This window comes from Halichoeres trimaculatus, unplaced genomic scaffold, assembly GCF_033239565.1.
Source record: "Halichoeres trimaculatus isolate MK-OKI-2021-1 unplaced genomic scaffold, fHalTri1.1 fHalTri1_scaffold_19, whole genome shotgun sequence".
Classification (NCBI taxonomy): domain Eukaryota; kingdom Metazoa; phylum Chordata; class Actinopteri; order Labriformes; family Labridae; genus Halichoeres; species Halichoeres trimaculatus.
The window spans coordinates 28,301,676-28,319,376 of record NW_027437197.1 but is presented as its reverse complement, the minus strand read 5'-3'; the positions used below and the strand labels follow the sequence as shown (position 1 = coordinate 28,319,376).

General features: G+C 47.6%; 1 protein-coding gene across 1 annotated transcript in view; it reads left to right on the top strand.

Moving 5' to 3' along the window:
• Window positions 1-17,701, top strand: part of cntnap5a (contactin associated protein family member 5a) — a 167,794-nt gene that overhangs the window by 33,585 nt on the left and 116,508 nt on the right. Inside the window, exons 2-3 of the mRNA XM_074695141.1 lie at window positions 3,405-3,515; window positions 8,802-8,995. Of these exons, the coding sequence (XP_074551242.1) occupies window positions 3,405-3,515; window positions 8,802-8,995 (305 nt within the window). The remainder of the gene's footprint in view (window positions 1-3,404; window positions 3,516-8,801; window positions 8,996-17,701) is intronic.

Genomic DNA, 17,701 nt, shown 5'->3' with positions numbered 1-17,701 from the left:
ATGAATGCATGTGGCTGCTTTGTTCACCTGGTTGTTCTCTGCAGGGGGTCAGGTTGAGATTATGGGCTCTAAATCCATGGCGCAGCGCAGGGGGCGCAAGCCTGGCGCACCCCACGCAGTGTTAATTTTGAGCCGCCGTGCGCTGCCAATTTGACAATTTGGTAAAGCTGCACAGAGATGGGTGTGACAGCGCACCAGGGGGAGTTGACGGCGCACCAGGGGGAGGTGACAGCATATTCATGTTGCCGCTGTGACAATTTTGTGCCGAAAACAGTGCAGAAAATGGGTTGAAAGCTCGCCAGCTCTTACTTGGTCTAGTCTTGGTGCAAAGCGGAGTGCACCCTCCCCAGCTGTGATTTGGTGTCAGACGCACATGTGGGCACATGTCAACAAAGCCTCAGAGGCAGGTTTCCAGAGTATCAGGCACATTTTAATGCAATAAACAATCACAGCAATCACTATTTAATGTAACTGTCTGAACCAGCATATACATTTGTATCTATATTAACTGTCCCGTCACATCTAATGTCAGATTAAAGCCATTTGTCATAATGGAAAGTTAACCTGACGGCAGCTGGAAGTTTGATGGAAGTTTGATGCACATCTTACAAATAAACAGCCCTTACATCTGATACTGAGTATATATCTGGCTTCTCTCATTTCATTTAATTCAAAGAAAAACCATGATTTCCCATATTTCTCTGTTTTAGTCTTTATTTTTAACCTGATCTAAAAAGATGGAGTACATTATTGTAAGGAGAATGAGATGGAGACACCAGGAAAGTATACAGTATATCACCAAAGGTTCTGCTATTTGGCGATGACCAACCAGGAGTGCAGGTGGATCAAAAGTATTCTGACTGGATAAGCCAGGTGTGTAACTGTCTCTTCATTTTGTTCTCCTATTAATGACAAAAGAACAGATCTGTCCTGGATGCTGGCCCACACGGTGACGCGCTTTGTGTCCTCCGATGCACCCTGCTGTCCATTCTCCTGCTGCAGGGACAGCGGCTCTGGCCGTCTCCACTACCTGGTCTTTCCAGCACACTTTACGCGGTGGCTGGGATCAGTCAGACCAATCAGACGCTGCGCCTTGGCAGCAGCACATTCAAAGGCAAGGAGAGGCGCTCATTTGATTGGTGAAAACAGCACTCGGCTGTGTTAAACCCACTCACGGCTTTCCTCCTCCCTCTCTGCCATTTGCTCGAAGGGAGGCATGGACTAGCTCCTCTGCGCTTCTCTGTGCCTTTAGTGCGCCTCTCTTGGCACTGCAGGAAACTTGCAAAGTGCACTGGTCACACCCTGTCCACGCGGTGAAGGCCGGCACAGGGCAGGTGTGCCTGCACTTGCGCCTGGTCTACAAATTAGAGCCCCTTGTGTTGGATCTAGGAGCGCAGACATGATCATGTTTCTGACCTTTGACCTTTAGGCTGGTGAAGCTTCATGTTTAAACTGTACAGAAAACAGTTTCCATGACATCAGCCTTTGGCTCCTCACAGCAATGATAACAGCGTCCTGTCCCTCCCTGTATTCTCTGGAAACCTGAACCGTCAAAGGAACCCTGCTCCCTGACAGTATCATAGGCACTTCAGCAGAACACCTCCAAAGAGCACCTCCAAAGAGCACCTCCACAGAGCGCCTCCACAGAGCGCCTCCACAGAGCGCCTCCACAGAGCGCCTCCAAAGAGCGCCTCCAAAGAGCGCCTCTAAAGCACCTCCAAAGAACGCCTCCAAAGAACGCCTCCAAAGAACGCCTCCAAAGAACGCCTCCAGAGAACGCCTACAAAGAGAGCCTCCGAAGAGTGCTCTGAAGAGTGCTCCGAAGAGCGCTCCGAAGAGTGCTCCAAAGAGTGCTCCAAAGAGTGCCTCCAAAGCGCCTCCGAAGAGCGCTCCAAAGAGTGCCTCTGAAAAGCACATTGAATAAATGAAACACAGTGAGCTCTCAGGTGTGTGTTAAAGCCGAAGCGTGTGGTTGTATTAACATGGACAGCATTGTTGGACTGGCTGGGGGAGGCTAAGAGAGGCTGAGAGCTCACAGCCTGAGGTTTTGTCTCAGGTCAGAGCAGGAAGGATGGCTGTATGGAAAGCAGAGAGGAAGAGCTTGTCCTGGGAGGATAGATGAAGGGTTTCTGCTCTTGCGTAATAAACCTTGGTACTGTGTTCGCTGTAAAGTTGAAGGCGATGCCACTGTGCTGGTTCCGTTTGAACATCTGCAACCCCATTGCAGCTCAGACGTAATTTGAGTTGGACAAAACAGCTTGATCCACTTTAGTCACACTTGAAATCGGGATTAAAGCAATCTCTTGGCAAGCAATGTGAGAGCAGTCAAATCAGGTCAGGAGAGAGTCGGGAGGAAAAGAGGAAGAGGGAAAAGGAGAGGGAGATCACGCTGAGCTCCGGGCTAACAGATGGACAGCCAGTCGCCTCTCCAGATGTGCTTTGAATCCTTCTGAAGGAGAGCGACGTCCAGAAACAAACCCAGAGGAGGGAGCTGCTGGCTGATGGAGAGGGCTGAGGGCTAATTGTCATCAGACTGATGCCAGTCTTCATTACGTCCTCAGATAGAGGCCTTAACGCAGTCTGCACTCCACTAGAGCCGAACAGCAGGACGAGCTGCTGCTCCACATGATGCTCTTATTGTGGCAGGATCAGAGCGAGATGGAGCTGACGGGTCCAGATCACTGCACTCTTAATCTGCTCTTGCCTGTTGGACGTGATGTACTCTCACACTATGGGATTAAAAGGAACACCCACAGACTGTACACACACACGTACACACACACACACCCACACACACATACACACCCACACACACATACACACACACACACACACAAACACACACACACACACACACACACACACACACACACACACCCACACACACATACACACACACACACACAAACACACACACACACACACACACACACACACACACACACACACACACACACACACACAAACACACACACACACACACACACACACACACACACACACACACACACACACACACACACACACAGACTTGGGCACCCTAAAGGAGCCGTGGCGTTTTCTGTGCTATTTTCACGGGTCAGCGCGTGGGTTAATAGACTGTTTGAGGTATCTGAGGAGTGGATAAGTGAGCCGGCCTGTTATTTCCCCCAGTTCTCACTGTAAAACTCCTCCACCGACAGGTAAAGATGCACTTTGAACCAGTGTGTTTAACAACTCACAGATGCTTTTTCTATTTTATCTGTGGGCTGAATATGCTGAGTCTGAGGCAGTGCAGCCTGCAGAGTGGCTCTCCTCAGGTCTGACTGATACCTGTCATTACATGAAGCAGGTTTAGATCTACAGATATGTCTCTGAGCTGCTCTCTTCATGATTTACATTCTGTTTTGTGTTTCCTCTCACAGATAACTGTAACGGGCCTCTGGTGTCTGCTCTGCCGCAGTCATCCTTTCAGAGCTCCTCTCAGTCCTCCTCCAGCTACGCCGCCTTCAATGCCAAGCTCAACAGACGAGACGGTGAGTGAGAGAAAGACTTACATTGATGTCTTAACATGCTTCAGGTGTGCCCTCACGTGCCCCACAAACACTTAGCAGGTGTGCCAAATAAGAGACGGAGTAAAGTGTTAAACACCCAGTGAGAGCAGGCTGGGCCTGTCTTTAACAGGCAGCCGTCCTAGCGCGGCCCACGCTCATATGACGTTACCAAAACACATCAGATATTCAGAGATGAACCTGAGATGCACGGACGCAGAGAAACACACACCTGCATCATGGAGCATGGAGCATCCTGTTGTGTACTGACGAGCTCTGACCTGTTAGCACGTAGCATCCTGTGTTATATTTACCAGCTCTGACCTGTAAGCATGAAGCATCCTGTTAAAAACTGACTAGCTCTGACCTGTTGGCACATAGCATCCTGTTTTATACAAAACAACTCTAACCTGTGAGCATGTAGCATACTGTTTCAAACTGACCAGTTCTGACCTGTTAGCATGTAGCATCCTGTTTTGCACTGATTAGCTCTGACCTGTTGGCATCAAGCATCCTTTTATGTACTGACCAGCTCTGACCTGTTAGCATGTATCATCCTGTTTAAGTACTCACTAGCTCTTAAGTGTTTAAGTGTTCTTTTAAAGATCACTCAAACACTTGTGTTCTAAGAACACATGATGAACCTAATCAGTAACTCACTAGCTCTGACCTGAAATCATGTAGCACCCTGATATGTACAAACCAGCTCTGACCTGTAAGTATGTAGCATCCTGATTTGTACTGACCAGCTCTGTCCTGTAAGCATTTAGCATCCTGTTTCATACTGACTGGCTCTGACCTGTAAGCATGTAGCATCCTGTTTTTTCCTGACCAGCTCTGACCTGTTGGCATCAAGCATCCTTTTATGTACTGACCAGCTCTGACCTGTTAGCATGTATCATCCTGTTTAAATTCACACTAGCTCTGTCCTGAAAGCATGTAGCAACTTGATATGTACAAACCAGCTTTGACCTGTTAGCATGTAGCATCCTTTTTAAATACTTACCAGCTGACCTGTTAGCATGTAGTGTCCTGTTACATACTGATCAGCTCTGACCTGTGAGCAGGTAGCATCCTGTTATGCACTGACCAGCTCTGACCTGTAAGTATGTAGCATCCTGTGAAATACTGACTGGCTCTGTCCTGTTGGCACCTAGCATCCTGTCTCATACAGAGCAACTCTGACCTGAGGGCACGTAGCATCCTTTTTAATACTTTACAGCTCTGACCTGTTGGCACCTCGCATCCTGTTATGTACTAACCAGCTCTGACCTGTTAGCCTGTAGAACCCTGTTACTTGATTTGCTCTGTCCTGTTAGAAGTAGCATCCTGTTTTATACTGATTGGCTCTGACTTGTTAGCACGTTGCATCCTGTTTTATACCTCTATATCTTGAGTGATGTGAATCTGCTCAGTGAGAGAGGATGTTGACAGCCTAATGAACCATAGATCACAGGAAACAGGAAGATGCATACTAGTTCCTGTCTCACAGGAAGAGGAGGCGGGGCTGTCCCTCAGAGTTTAGACTTGATAGGGTCAGGTGTTGTTAAGATTGGTGTAATGAACAGGTTTTGTTTGTTCACCTACATGAGCAAAGGCAACAGCGTCTGCATCATATGACTGTTTCAAAATATTCAATGCTTGAAATCTGTTTTCTGTCTGCTGCCTCGAACCTCCTTCTACATGTAGATACAAGGGGTTGAGGATGGTAAAGTAACCTTACTGTGGGAAGGGATATTTTTGGGGTATTGGGTGTGTTAAGAGCTTTGTTCGGTATAGTTATGGGTATAGTTTTACATATATACATACATATATCAGATTAGACATGTTAAGATCAGTACATGTGTGTCTAAATTGTTTTTAAGGCAGGTTAAGCTTGTGAATGTGTATATTAATTGTTTAAAATGCATTTTAATATCCGTGTACGTGTGTGTAAACAGTTCTACAGTTTCCTTTAGCTCTCAGTGTTCCCTCAGCGTGTGTTTTTCTGCAGCAGCCTCAGTGTCAGGGTGCAGGCGTCTGTGTGAGCAGAGCTGGGTTCAGGCTGATGATGAGCTGTTTGTGTCAGCTGGTGTTCAGGGTCAGAGACAGACTTTAGATCTGTTGAGGTACAGCAGACGCAGACTCTGTCCAGACTGCCTGTGGTTTATAAACTCTGTGCAGATGTGAATGAAAGCAGCTCCTCCTCTGTGCTGCCGTAAAATGGTCTGAACTCTGAGTCTGTAATTTCTCAGCTGTGGAGCTGTCTGCTTTAATGTTTTTGATCTTCATCATTCTCTGAGTTTGGAGAAAGCTGAAAAAGACTCGAATTTCATTTGCTTCTGGTTCTTTGCTGTTTCCTCTCAGGTTTCCAGCCTGTTTCCACAGTTTGTTCTGTTTTCAACAGCAGCTCTTATACTGAAGTTTATTTTCCTGACAGTCTGAAAGATCCAAAACGCTCTGTGTCAGAGTTCATCTCCCTCACTTCTCTCCACAAGGGCTCTGGCAGTCTGGGTTCAGAAGAAACTGTGCAGGTTACCTGTCCTCTAAATGTCTTAGCTGTCCGCTGTGTGTATCTTGCCTGTCTTCTGTGTGTACCCTACCTGACTTCTAAGTGTCCTACCTGGCTTTTATGTGTCCTACCTGTACTCTGTGTGTATCCTACTTGTCCTCTATGTGTATCCTGCCTGTCCTCAGAGAATCCTACCTGTCCCTTGTGTGTATCCTACTTGTTCTCTAAGAATCCTACCTGTCCTCCTGGTGGTGGACTCTCTGAGGGTCTTCCTGTTGGTGGACTCTCTGAGGGTCTTCCTGGTGATGGACTCTCTGAGAGTCTTCCTGCTGATGGACTCTCTGAGGGTCTTCCTGTTGGTGGACTCTCTGAGGGACTTCCTTGGTATTAGACCCTATAAGGGTCTTATTGTTGGTGAAGATCTTTGTGGGACTTCCTGTTGGTGGTGGACTCTCTGAGGGTCTTCATGTTGATGGACTCTCTGAGAGTCTTCCTGGTGATGGACTCTCTGAGGGTCTTCCTGGTGATGGACTCTCTGAGAATCCTACCTGGTGGTCAACTCTCTGAGGGTCTTCCTGGTGATGGACTCTCTGAGGGTCTTCCTGTTGGTGGACTCTCTGAGGGTCTTCCTGGTGATGGACTCTCTGAGGGTCTTCCTGGTGGTGGACTCTCTGAGGGTCTTCCTGGTGATGGACTCTCTGCAGGTCTTCCTGTTGGTGGACTCTCTGAGAGTCTTCCTGGTGATGGACTCTCTGAGGGTCTTCCTGTTGGTGGACTCTCTGAGGGTCTTCCTGGTGATGGACTCTCTGAGGGTCTTCCTGTTGGTGGACTCTCTGAGAGTCTTCCTGGTGATGGACTCTCTGAGGGTCTTCCTGTTGGTGGACTCTCTGAGGGTCTTCCTGGTGATGGACTCTCTGAGGGTCTTCTTGGTGATGGACTTGCGCAGAGTCTTCCTGAATTTTGAGGAGGTCTGTTGAAGGTTTGGCTGTCTGTTTGTGTCTCTTAGTGCTGATTGTGAGGCTAATATCTGTCTCTGCTGATTGTTGCTTTTTCAAACCTTGGAGCCGTCTTTCTCAGAAACTCAGCAGCATCTGTTGAACCTGTTCTTTCCGGAAAGAGAGCTGAGGTTTATTATTTTTCACACAGTCCAGAGATCTCAAGCTAATTGGGGAGCTGAAGCCCTGAACTGGAAAGTGGGAACTGGAAAGGTGTCGAGGGTCCTGTTAGGAAGCCCTAGAGAGCTGACCCGAGATCACAGTGTGTGTGAGAGAGTGTTTGAGAGGTCTGTGTGAAATCTCAGGGCTGTAAGTTTGAAAGCTTGTTTTCAGAAAGAAATAAGCTTTTGTTATAGAAGTTTGAGTGCATGCTGCTTGGCTCTTCACAGGGGCACAGTTTCATTATCCTGCAGAGATGAGACACATGGCACAGTGACACTGAGAGGAGGACCCCATTTAGAGTTCCAGGACAACGCTGCGTGAATAGAAAACAACGCAGCAGCCCTGCAGGACTGAAGGAACAAAACAAGGCTTTTTATCAGAGAAAGACAGGAGAGGCTGTAAAGACCGGCTCCATAAATACTGGACCTTTGATCTGCCCTAAAAACAGCCCAAGCAGAAAATAACCACGCTGGTGCCAGTACAGGCACGGTTGGCGTGCTCTGCATTTCAATTTCATTGTCAGCTGTTTGACTGGGTGTGTATGTGGTGCCTTGTGTTTTGCTGCCAGCCTCTAGTGGTCACTGGAGGAACTGCAGTCTGTCTCAGGCTCTTTAATGGCACTCAGTGATTTCATGGTTTAAAGTTGTTTGTGAAACACAGAGAGACGAAGCAGGACACTCAGAGCCCTAAAGCTAACAGAGACTAAGAGCTTATCACACGTTAAACGGAGGTCAGCCACATGCATCAGACATAATCAACAGACAGAGAGGAACTGACCTGCAGCACACCTGTCGCTGAAGTTACTCTGACTGAAGCAGGTACAGGGACACAGTGACACAGAGGTTTTATTTCAAAAGGCCAGACAGAGAGGAAACTCATCAAACACTGATAGGTGCTGTGTGTTGCTCTGTGTCAGCTGAGGGGCTGGTGAAGTCATCATCACAGACACACACACACACACACACACACACACACACACACACACACACACACACACACACACACACACACACACACACACACTGATGATCTGTACCATTTTAGTATCCTGGTCTGACTGGGATCAAGGAAGAAGCTCAATTTAATGATGAATCTGGTAGTGGTGGGAGAAAAAATTGAAACACGATATATCTATGTCAGGAATTTTTGTTTGATAATAACAAACTCTACATTCTTTGTCAAAGGGTCTCTTTTTTTTTCAAATTCATATTCTTCATTTCAGTCTTTGTTCTGGATCAGACGACATTTTTCTCCAGAGGGTGAAATGTTTCTCTCTGACTCACATTTTCATTTCATCATTACGGGAAAACAGGTCTTCTGATATAGTCTGTAGACGTCATCATCATCATTTAACTTTTTCTCATGGTCTGGTGTTAAAGAGGCAGACGAAAAATTGCAAAAAGTCGTAAATATTGAAGAAGAAGAATCACATTTCAAATTGAATTGGCACCCCAAAAATGGAAATAGAGTCGAACAGTGACAATAGCACATCATCCCAGCCCTAGTCTCTTGTAGCCATCAGCTGGACTTAGACTGTATTAGTCCGGCAATGGGGGCCAGAAGCCACAGCAGTCCCTGGTCATCAGCAGTCTCATGCTTAACGCTGTGTTTTTTTTTCTCTAGGAGCGGGAGGATGGTCTCCCATGGTGACCGATCAGGAGCCCTGGATCCAGGTGGACCTCAGGGAGCAGATGGAGGTGTCAGCTGTGGCCACACAGGGGCGCTATGACAGCTACGACTGGGTCAGCAGTTACCAGCTGCTCTACAGCGACACGGGCAGAGCCTGGAAACAGTACAGACAGGAAGACAGCGTTGGGGTGAGTCTTTCTCCCTGACAGGACCTCTGGGCTCTGATCTCAGAGGACTTTCCGCTTGCTGATTTCAGGCCAGAGAGATGGGTCCGGGTCTGTGGGTCTGGATTCAGCCACCTGGGTTCAGGGTTCAGGGTTCCTCCTCTGTATGTAGCTCCCCCTCTCTCCGCGCAGATGCCTCTGTGTGTGTGTGTGTGTGTGTGTGTGTGTGTGTGTGTGTGTGTGTGTGTGTGTGTGTGTGTGTGTGTGTGTGTGTGTGTGTGTGTGTGTGTGTGTGTGTGTAGAGGTTGGATTGGTGTAACTCTGTCTCTGACCCCTCTGAGATGAGTTGGGGAGTCATTCGTGAATGTCATTCAGCTCCTTGAACTCCAGCCCTCCAGCAGCTTCACGCCGTCGTTCACGGCTTGGTCCATCAGCTGTTGCCTGGATGTGAAGGTCTTGGTGTAGCTGTACACATGTGCCCCATGGATCATTGAAGTGTAAGCAGACTAATCTGACAGACTGTGTGTCTGTGTTCAACTCTTGGTGAAGTTGCTGGTGTCTCAGGCTCTAGAGTCAGCAGGTCAGGAATCATCTGAACCAGGGTTAACTAGTCCCTGCTGGAAGCCGTCCCACGCCAGAAGCCGCCCCACACCAGAAGCCGTCCCACGCCAGAAGCAGTCCCACACCAGAAGCCGTCCCACGCCAGAAGCCGTCCCATGGAAACACATGGTGGATCCTGACTGAATCACCACAGTCTGAGCCAAGAGACGAATGAGCCTGATGTTTTTGCTGCAGAGATTTCTGATGTCTTTCCATCTAAAGAGCAGAAATTAAGCTCTAGAGAGATTTCTCTTTAACCAGCACAGCTCAGCCAACATTTCCTCTCATTACAATGTTTAAGTTTCAGAAACAAACATCACTCCAGGCCATGAGCGAGCTGATGATGCAGGACGCCCGTCTGTCTCAGTCTGCTGAGCCTCAGACCACAGAGTCTTTAAGATTTCATGAACCATCTGGAAGAGCTGTTTTGTCACTTTTTCAAGTCTGAGATATTTAAGCAGAAGTTGTTTGGATCATGTAAACAGAGCTAAGAAACAAGCTCCATCAGAGCTCCATCAGAGCTGCAGACACAGTCTGAGGAGGACGATTACCACACACGTCTTTGTGTGTGAGCCAGAGACTGATCCATGGAAGGTCCTGACAGCTTCCACGTGCTGTCACAGCGCCTCTCAGCCCGTCTGAGGTAGAACAACACGACCCCAGTCTACCCTCTGGGAGCTGCGCATGGAGACAAAACAGAGACGCATTCAAGCAGATCAGCTCCTGGAGGAGGAAGAGGAGGAGGAGGAGGAGGAGGAGGAGGAGGAGGAGGAGGAGGAGACGTTCTAAACTTCCCACATGTTCAGTATAATCATGTATTCATACTCAGACATCTACCAGGCTTTTACTCAGGAGTTCAATAACCTGATTGTTGATACAAGGCTAGCTTTAAGCATAGAGGGCCGAGGGTTGAGCGCAAAGCATAGATCAGCTCTCTTCAATCAGCGGCCCGTGGGCCACATGCGGCCTGAAAGCAGCCCTGAAGTGGTCTGAGTGATTGGGACTTGGGTCTGATGAGAAAAACACATTTTACTAACTCTGACAAGTTCTTACAAAAATCCCAACATTGTTACAAACATTGACTGCAACACCTGTTGTAACCTAGCATCTAACTCACAATGCATTGTGTCATTGAGCAGGTGCACTCGAAAAGTTAACATTAGCAGTCCTACACAGGTGAAAATAGCTTATCTCTTACAACTCTAAAACCAAAAATCAGCAAAGATAATCATCAGTTAAATCCTGCATGGACTGGAAAGTATTTATTCATTTTACCACCAAGTCCAAAAACCAGACCAACGTGTTTGCTCTGCACCGAGCGCTGTGCTGAAAGATTATAAAGTCTGAAGACACCACACTGAAAAATGCTGCGTTTCAGTAGGGATGGGGACCTTCCACAACTGAAACAATACTGTACCAATGCCCAATACCTGGCAATTGGTTCTTACTACTCAACAGTACCATTTTTCAGTGCTTTGTGTGTGTCTATGTGGTAATAAAGATTAAAGGTGTAGTCAGCGGTCTGGAAGAAAACGAGTGCAGAGGTTGTTGAGAAACGAATTTAGACCCACCTCTCCCTTCATACCTCACCCCTGGCTCCTTGAAAGATGATGGACGTGCATCGTCATGGAAACGACCGTAGAAACTGCGTAGCTGATCAACATGGCGAAGGCCAGACCAGCGAACGCTCGAGGGTCAGTTCTTTATAATAAGTGAAGCCGTATTTATTGCTTTGAAAGTAGTAGTAGTGTGACGAGTTATAGTAGTATTGTGGCAAAAGATTTTATAATATTTAGATATATAAATATTTTCAGATCAAAGACGTGTGATGCTCCACAGTAGAAAGGCCCAGGTTGTTGAGCTTACCTTTGAAAGAGACTTGACCCGCAAATGTACGACGGAGTGGGAGGATGCTGTCCTCAGGAGATTTAGCTGCAGCACTCGCCAGCTACCTCGAGACTATTGTTTGAGTTTTGTGGTTCTTTGATTGTTTAACAGTGTTTGATGTTCACTCTCATCTTGGTGAGCTAAAGGCGCACGGTTTTGTGTGCACCAGAGGGAGAGACAAGAGAGGGAGGGACCTGGCTTTGGTTGTGGTACAGTGCCTTGTATATGTGAATTAGAACTTTACACAATGGTTATGAATCCAGTAACAAGAATTTGTGCCCCCTCTGCACCTGTCATAATGCCTCCCTGTTTAATTTTGTCTGACGTCGACTCTGGGTTAGCACACTGCTAAGCTGCAAAGCTAAGGTAACCCTGACTCATCAGACAACAGTAGCCACAACTCAACTGCCATAATTTATAACATCACAACAACAGTACATTTTGGCAGATTAGACAGTAAGATGAATGCCCGACGCCTTTTACTGTTATGTGAAGCACCACAAAGCTAATCTTGCTCACCTGTCCAGCAGAAAGATGGCAATATCCTCGTCCGTTTTCAGCTATGTTAAATCGTGGAGTTCCCTCCGCCGTCGGAGAGCCACACCAATGTTGACCTGGGTCTTCCCTCTGTTATGGTCATAGACCTGCTTTTTCATTTTATGCTCTTCTGTCCTTTTTCTTTTGGTCTGTTTTTCGGCCATTGCTACTGTTGGTATCACACTGCTTTCTTACGCTTACTGCGCACACTACGCAGCTACTCCCCCTCCCCCCCTGTCTGATCTGCACATGAGTATGATCCGCCCCCTAGGTGTGTGGGGGTGTACCCTGTTTTGATGGCTCGGTCCAAGCCACAGTATTTCCCTGCTGAAATTCAGAGCCAAGGCTGTGTATTGAAACACGACTTTTCAACATGCTGACAGTGATGATATCTTGTGGATGGAGAGGAGAAATACAGGGATTTTGACAAATAGTGCAGATTAGACGATCACTGACTACACCTTTAAATTGTTAAATTGTAAAATCTCAAAGTTTTCCAGTTGACATATTTGATTCTCAACATATAAACTTCCAATGCTGAGTTCATGTCCAGCATGGAAAATCACAGGCTCTTCCACTCCCTCAGAGTCACAAGGACACGTTTAGGTACCTCAACATGGTACCGTGGGATTTTATGTGAATTGGTCCTGGGTACTACAGACAGAACTTGGTTGATACCTATAAAAGAACTTCATTGGGTACCAATCCCTACGTTTCAGACAAACCTTCTCGTTGGCTCTGATTAAAGGGGGGCTAAAATTTAGAGTTTGACTGAGTCTGACAACAGGAGCTGTGCTGCAGTAAAGCAGACTGACACAGCTCAGGAGAGGACCGCAGCTTCACTCTGCTGCTGAACATGTGCGGCCAGACCAGATTTTTCATCAAATAGACCTGACATAGAGCATATAGGGTGGAGCATAGAGCATGGACATTAATGTGGAGCGTGGACATGGGTGTGGAGTTTGGACTTGGAGTGTGGAATGGAGTGTAGAGCATGGACATGGAAGTGGAGCGTGGAGTGTGGATGTGGACGTGGAGCGTGGACGTGGTCGTAGACGTGAAGCGTGGGCGTAGAGGTGGACATGTACGTGGACATGGAGTGTGGAAGTGGAGTGTGGACATGGAGTGTGGACGTGGTGCGTGGAGCATGGACGTGGAGTGTGGATGTGGTTGTGGACGTGAAGCGTGAGAGTGGAGTGTGGACATGTATGTGGACGTGGGCGTGGAGTGTGGACATGGAGTGTGGACATGGAGTGTGGACAAGGAGCATGGACGTGGAGTGTGGATGTGGTCGTGGATGTGACGCGTGGGAGTGGAGTGTGGACATGTATGTGGATATGGGCATGGAGTGTGGACGTGGAGTGTGGACATGGAGCGTGGACGTGGAGCATGGACGTGGAGCATGGATGTGGAGCGTGGATGTGGTCGTGGACATGGAGCGTTGACGTTGAGCGTGGGAGTGGATTCTGGACATGGACATGGACATGGACATGGACGTGGAGTGTCGACTTGGAGCATGGACATGGAGCATGGACGTGGAATGTGGAAGTGGAGTTTGGACTTAGAGCGCTGACGTTGAGGGTGGGAGCGGAGTTTGGACATGGACGTGGTGGTGGACGTGGAGGGTGGACGTGGAGCATGGACATGGACGTTGTAGCGTGAATCGGTGTCAAAGAATGACTAGTTAATTATTAACAGCAGAATGCCAGCATTCCACCGGAGCGAAAGTATAACTTTCAGAATACATTTAAACTTACAATATGTGAGTTTAAATTTAAGTCAGGGCACCACCCAGTTTAGAGAAAACAGGGAAACTTTAGAAAGGTTTACTGCAAGAACTTGTGAATTAATAATTCATAGAATTATTAATTATCAGGTCTCAATATCAAAAGGCCGCTACATCAAACGTGAATTCTTTTGAACGGTGTACAGAGGCCGTTAATTTCAACCACACAAAGACAGAAAGCAATTTCTATATATATGAAAAGTTTATTTACTAACTAAAAAGAGGAAAATGTGCATGAATAAATGAACAGGTGAAAGATATAAAAGGATAAATGCAATGAGGAATAGAAAGTGAAACTGATCATAAAACCGGAATAAATGGAATAAAATGACAAAAACCAACCCACATAAACTAACTAACCCACCCAAGATCTCTGGGGCATTGACCACAATATACCAATAAATGCAAGATTGTCTTACACAAGTTCTGAGGCCGATGGTGAGAGTGGAGGGGGCGACAGAGGTGGCTGGGTCCCGCTGCAGATGTCTGCGGATGTCCGTTGAGGGGTGATGGAGAGGCTGGAGGCCTGCTGCAGGTCATCTGAGCGTCACGGAGGTGATGTCCGATGAGTTGAGTCCGTAGAGTCGATTCTAACAGCGGCAGTAGCGGCTGGAACAACGGCGATAATGCCGGGCGTCGGGTTGAAACTTTGGCAGAGTTCCAAAGTTGAATCACTGCAGGAAAAGCAGTGAGCAGCGCTGGTCTCCTGTCGTCAGCGCATGAGGGGGAATCCCCGTCGATCAGCTGGGTGTCTCAGGGAGAGACCCAGGCACCGATAGATGACTGGATGCAGTCGGGATGAGGTGACTTGCGTCTCAGCCTGTAGAGTCTGGAGCCGGTGATGAGCTTAGAGTTGGCATGTGCGTTGCCAGTTGAGGAGTAGAAGGAGAAGAAGAGCCTTCTGGATGAAGGAAGGAAGAAGGAAGAGAGCCTGGATGAGGGGTAGAGGAAAGAGCCTTGATGAGGGGTAGAGGAAAGAGCCAGAGCCTTCGTGTAGAAGGGTGAAGAGAAAAGAGCAAGAGCCAATGTTCTTGTCCTGGAGTGGAGTTTTACTCAGCTTTTCCCGCGGAGTCAGTGAGGTCACTTTAGGCTGACGCCCCTTCACATCTTATCTTTCTGCACGTGGATCAGATTGTCCCAGAGATCACTAACTAATTAGAACTTTAAACTGTAAAAAGATTCCTACATGTAATAGTCAAAATCACATTTCTTATGATTTAAGCTTCACATCAAGACTAAACATGATAGGTTTTCCTCTTTAAGAACCCAATAAAATAAAAACCAAGATGTTACAATGGGAAGACAGCAGTTTTCACACACACATTATCAATGATTCTCATTACACAGTACATGTTTGCAAAGGTGAAGATGTACATGTAAGTCTTAGTGTAAAAACATCATTTTTGTGCTGTTCTCAACTGTGTGAATCAAAGAGTCTTTGTCTTTGAGGAGAAGGTGGGGAGCAGATCTCCTCCTGGCATTCCTTCTCTCCTGTTCCCAGAGAGAAAGGTCGAGGGTCACAAGATACTAGGTGGAGGCTGAGAGGTCTTTCCAGCCTCTCCCAGAGAGAAGGATGTCTGTACAGTTTCACATGTCCGCCAGGTGTCAACGAAAAGTCTTGGAATTTACAGCGATGTCTTAATGTTTTATAGTCTTGCAAACATCAGAGGAAGGGATGAGGCAGACTTGGGGAGAAAACCACTTTAGCGCAGAGGTCTGTTTTTCCAAACTTGCTTTATTACCTCTCCTTCCTTGGGGGGGATAAAGTTGGAGACTAGGTCAGAGCTGCGTAACCAGGTCCCAGCCTGACTTACGTTACAACGTTGAGCGTAAGAGTGGAGTGTGGACATGGACGTGGATGTGAAACGTGGGGCATGGGAGTGGAGTGTGGACGTGGAGCGTGGAGCATGGACATGGTCGTGGAATTTGGGAGTGGAGTGTGGACATGGATGTGTACGTGGAGAGTGGTAGTGGAGCGTGGAGCATAGGAGTTCAGTCTAGACATGGAACGTGGGAGTGGAGTGTGGACATGGACATGGATGTGGAGCGTGGAGCATGGACATGGTCGTGGCATGTGGGAGTGGAGTGTGGATGTAGAGCGTTGACGTTATGGGTGGGAGTGGAGTGTAGACATGGATGTTGAGGTGGACTTGGAGCGTGAAGGTGGAGTGTGGACATGGACATCGACGTGAACGTTGAGCTTAAGAATGGAGTGTGGACATGGATGTGTATGTGGAGCGTGGTAGTGGAGCGTGGAGCATGGGAGTGGATGGGAAGCATCGAGCATGGACATGGATGTGGAGTGTGTAGTGTGTAGTGTGGAGTGTGGACATGGAGCGTGGAGCATGGGAGTGGAGTGTAGACATGGAATGTGGGAGTGGAATGTGGACGTAGAGCATGGGAGTGGAGTGTGGAAGTGGAACATGGGAGTGGAATGTGGACGTGGAGCGTGGGAGTGGAGTGTGGACGTGGAGTGTAGAGAGTGTAGTGGAGGACATGGCTCCCAGGTGTTCCTGCTCCTCCTGGTTCTTTCCTGCATGTAGTAATCCTGGTTTCCTGAAGCCCAGGTCCTCCCCCTGCTCCATGTTAATGTGAACAAGCTGTAGAGACAGAGCAGCATGAATGGCAGCCAATTATTTTGCAGTGTCTTAATGAAACTCTCAACCGAGCCCACAGACTGCAGCTCTCAGAGACCTCGCTGCTGCTGCTAACTCACATCCGTCTGGCATTTTAACAAGTGAAGCTCAAAGGTAACGGCTCGCTGCCAGAAACCAAACTGAGGGGGACTAATGAGAGCGCAGCAGCTGCTGTTTCACCACAAGCTCTCCGTCACTCTCAGCAAACGCTGGGCCCAACGAGCTCCATGGAAATCTCGCCTCCATCCAGAGTGAGATGAAGAGGATGCAGTGTTTGCAGAAACAGTAATCTGATGTTTGCTGATGAAAGATAAGAACTAATGCTCCAAAGGACAAAGTCGTCCTTATGACAGATACAGAGGCTGAAACACAGACCAAACCTTTCTTCTGCACGTCCCCTCCAATTTTAAATCCTCCTCCGAGCAGACACAAGAAGTTTCATTATTATCGGTAAAGCCTGAAAGGCTCATTTCAGGACAGACTGACTCATGATTCGCAGCATCTTCTGGATCTGTTGAAGGACCAGCTTAGAGTCTGGTAACACTCAGGGTGTCAGCATTCAGTGGACTGGAGGAGTCAGCGTGGTCTTCCTGTCTCATCAGGACCAGCATCACTGGGAGCTTTGACCCCTGTAGTTAAAAACAGATCCTCCTCTTCCTGAGCCTCAGTCTGAGTCCATCTGCTCCTCTTCAGTCTGACGTCTCTGTGTTGAAGCTGTGGTTTCTGACCTGGGTGCAGGTGAACCTCTTCCTGTCTGTGAGCAGTTTCCTGTAGTTTGAGAGGAGGAACGTGTGGAACAGCAGTGATAACCTCATAAGAGAAGCTAGAGAGAGCGCGGGGCTGTGGGTGATGCTCAGGATGAAACAGACTCCTCTCCCCGTATCCTCTGAAACTCAAAGATCCACTGACACGCAGGCGTCTCTTCAGATTTTCTCTCCTTATCTGAAACAGGGGCTTTGCTTGATGATACTTTCAAAGAGGCAGTGCTCCTGTTATAAATCCTGCTTTAACCTAATTCCTCCTCTAATATTTGCAATCTGCTCCACAGGGAATTAGTTTAAATCATCTTTGCAAATATGCATAGGTGGGAAGAGGAATGTGCTTTAGCAGGGGTCCAGATTACCTTCATTATCCTTGGAAAGGCTCATTTAAAAATCTCTTTTTAGAGCAGCTGTGAATAAACGTGTGAGACACATTCTGGGCCCTAATTTCTCCTCCTTTACAAACCTTAATATTCACGCCTGTTAGCTGTTTAGGTGGAGGAGGATCAAACAAGGACTAAAA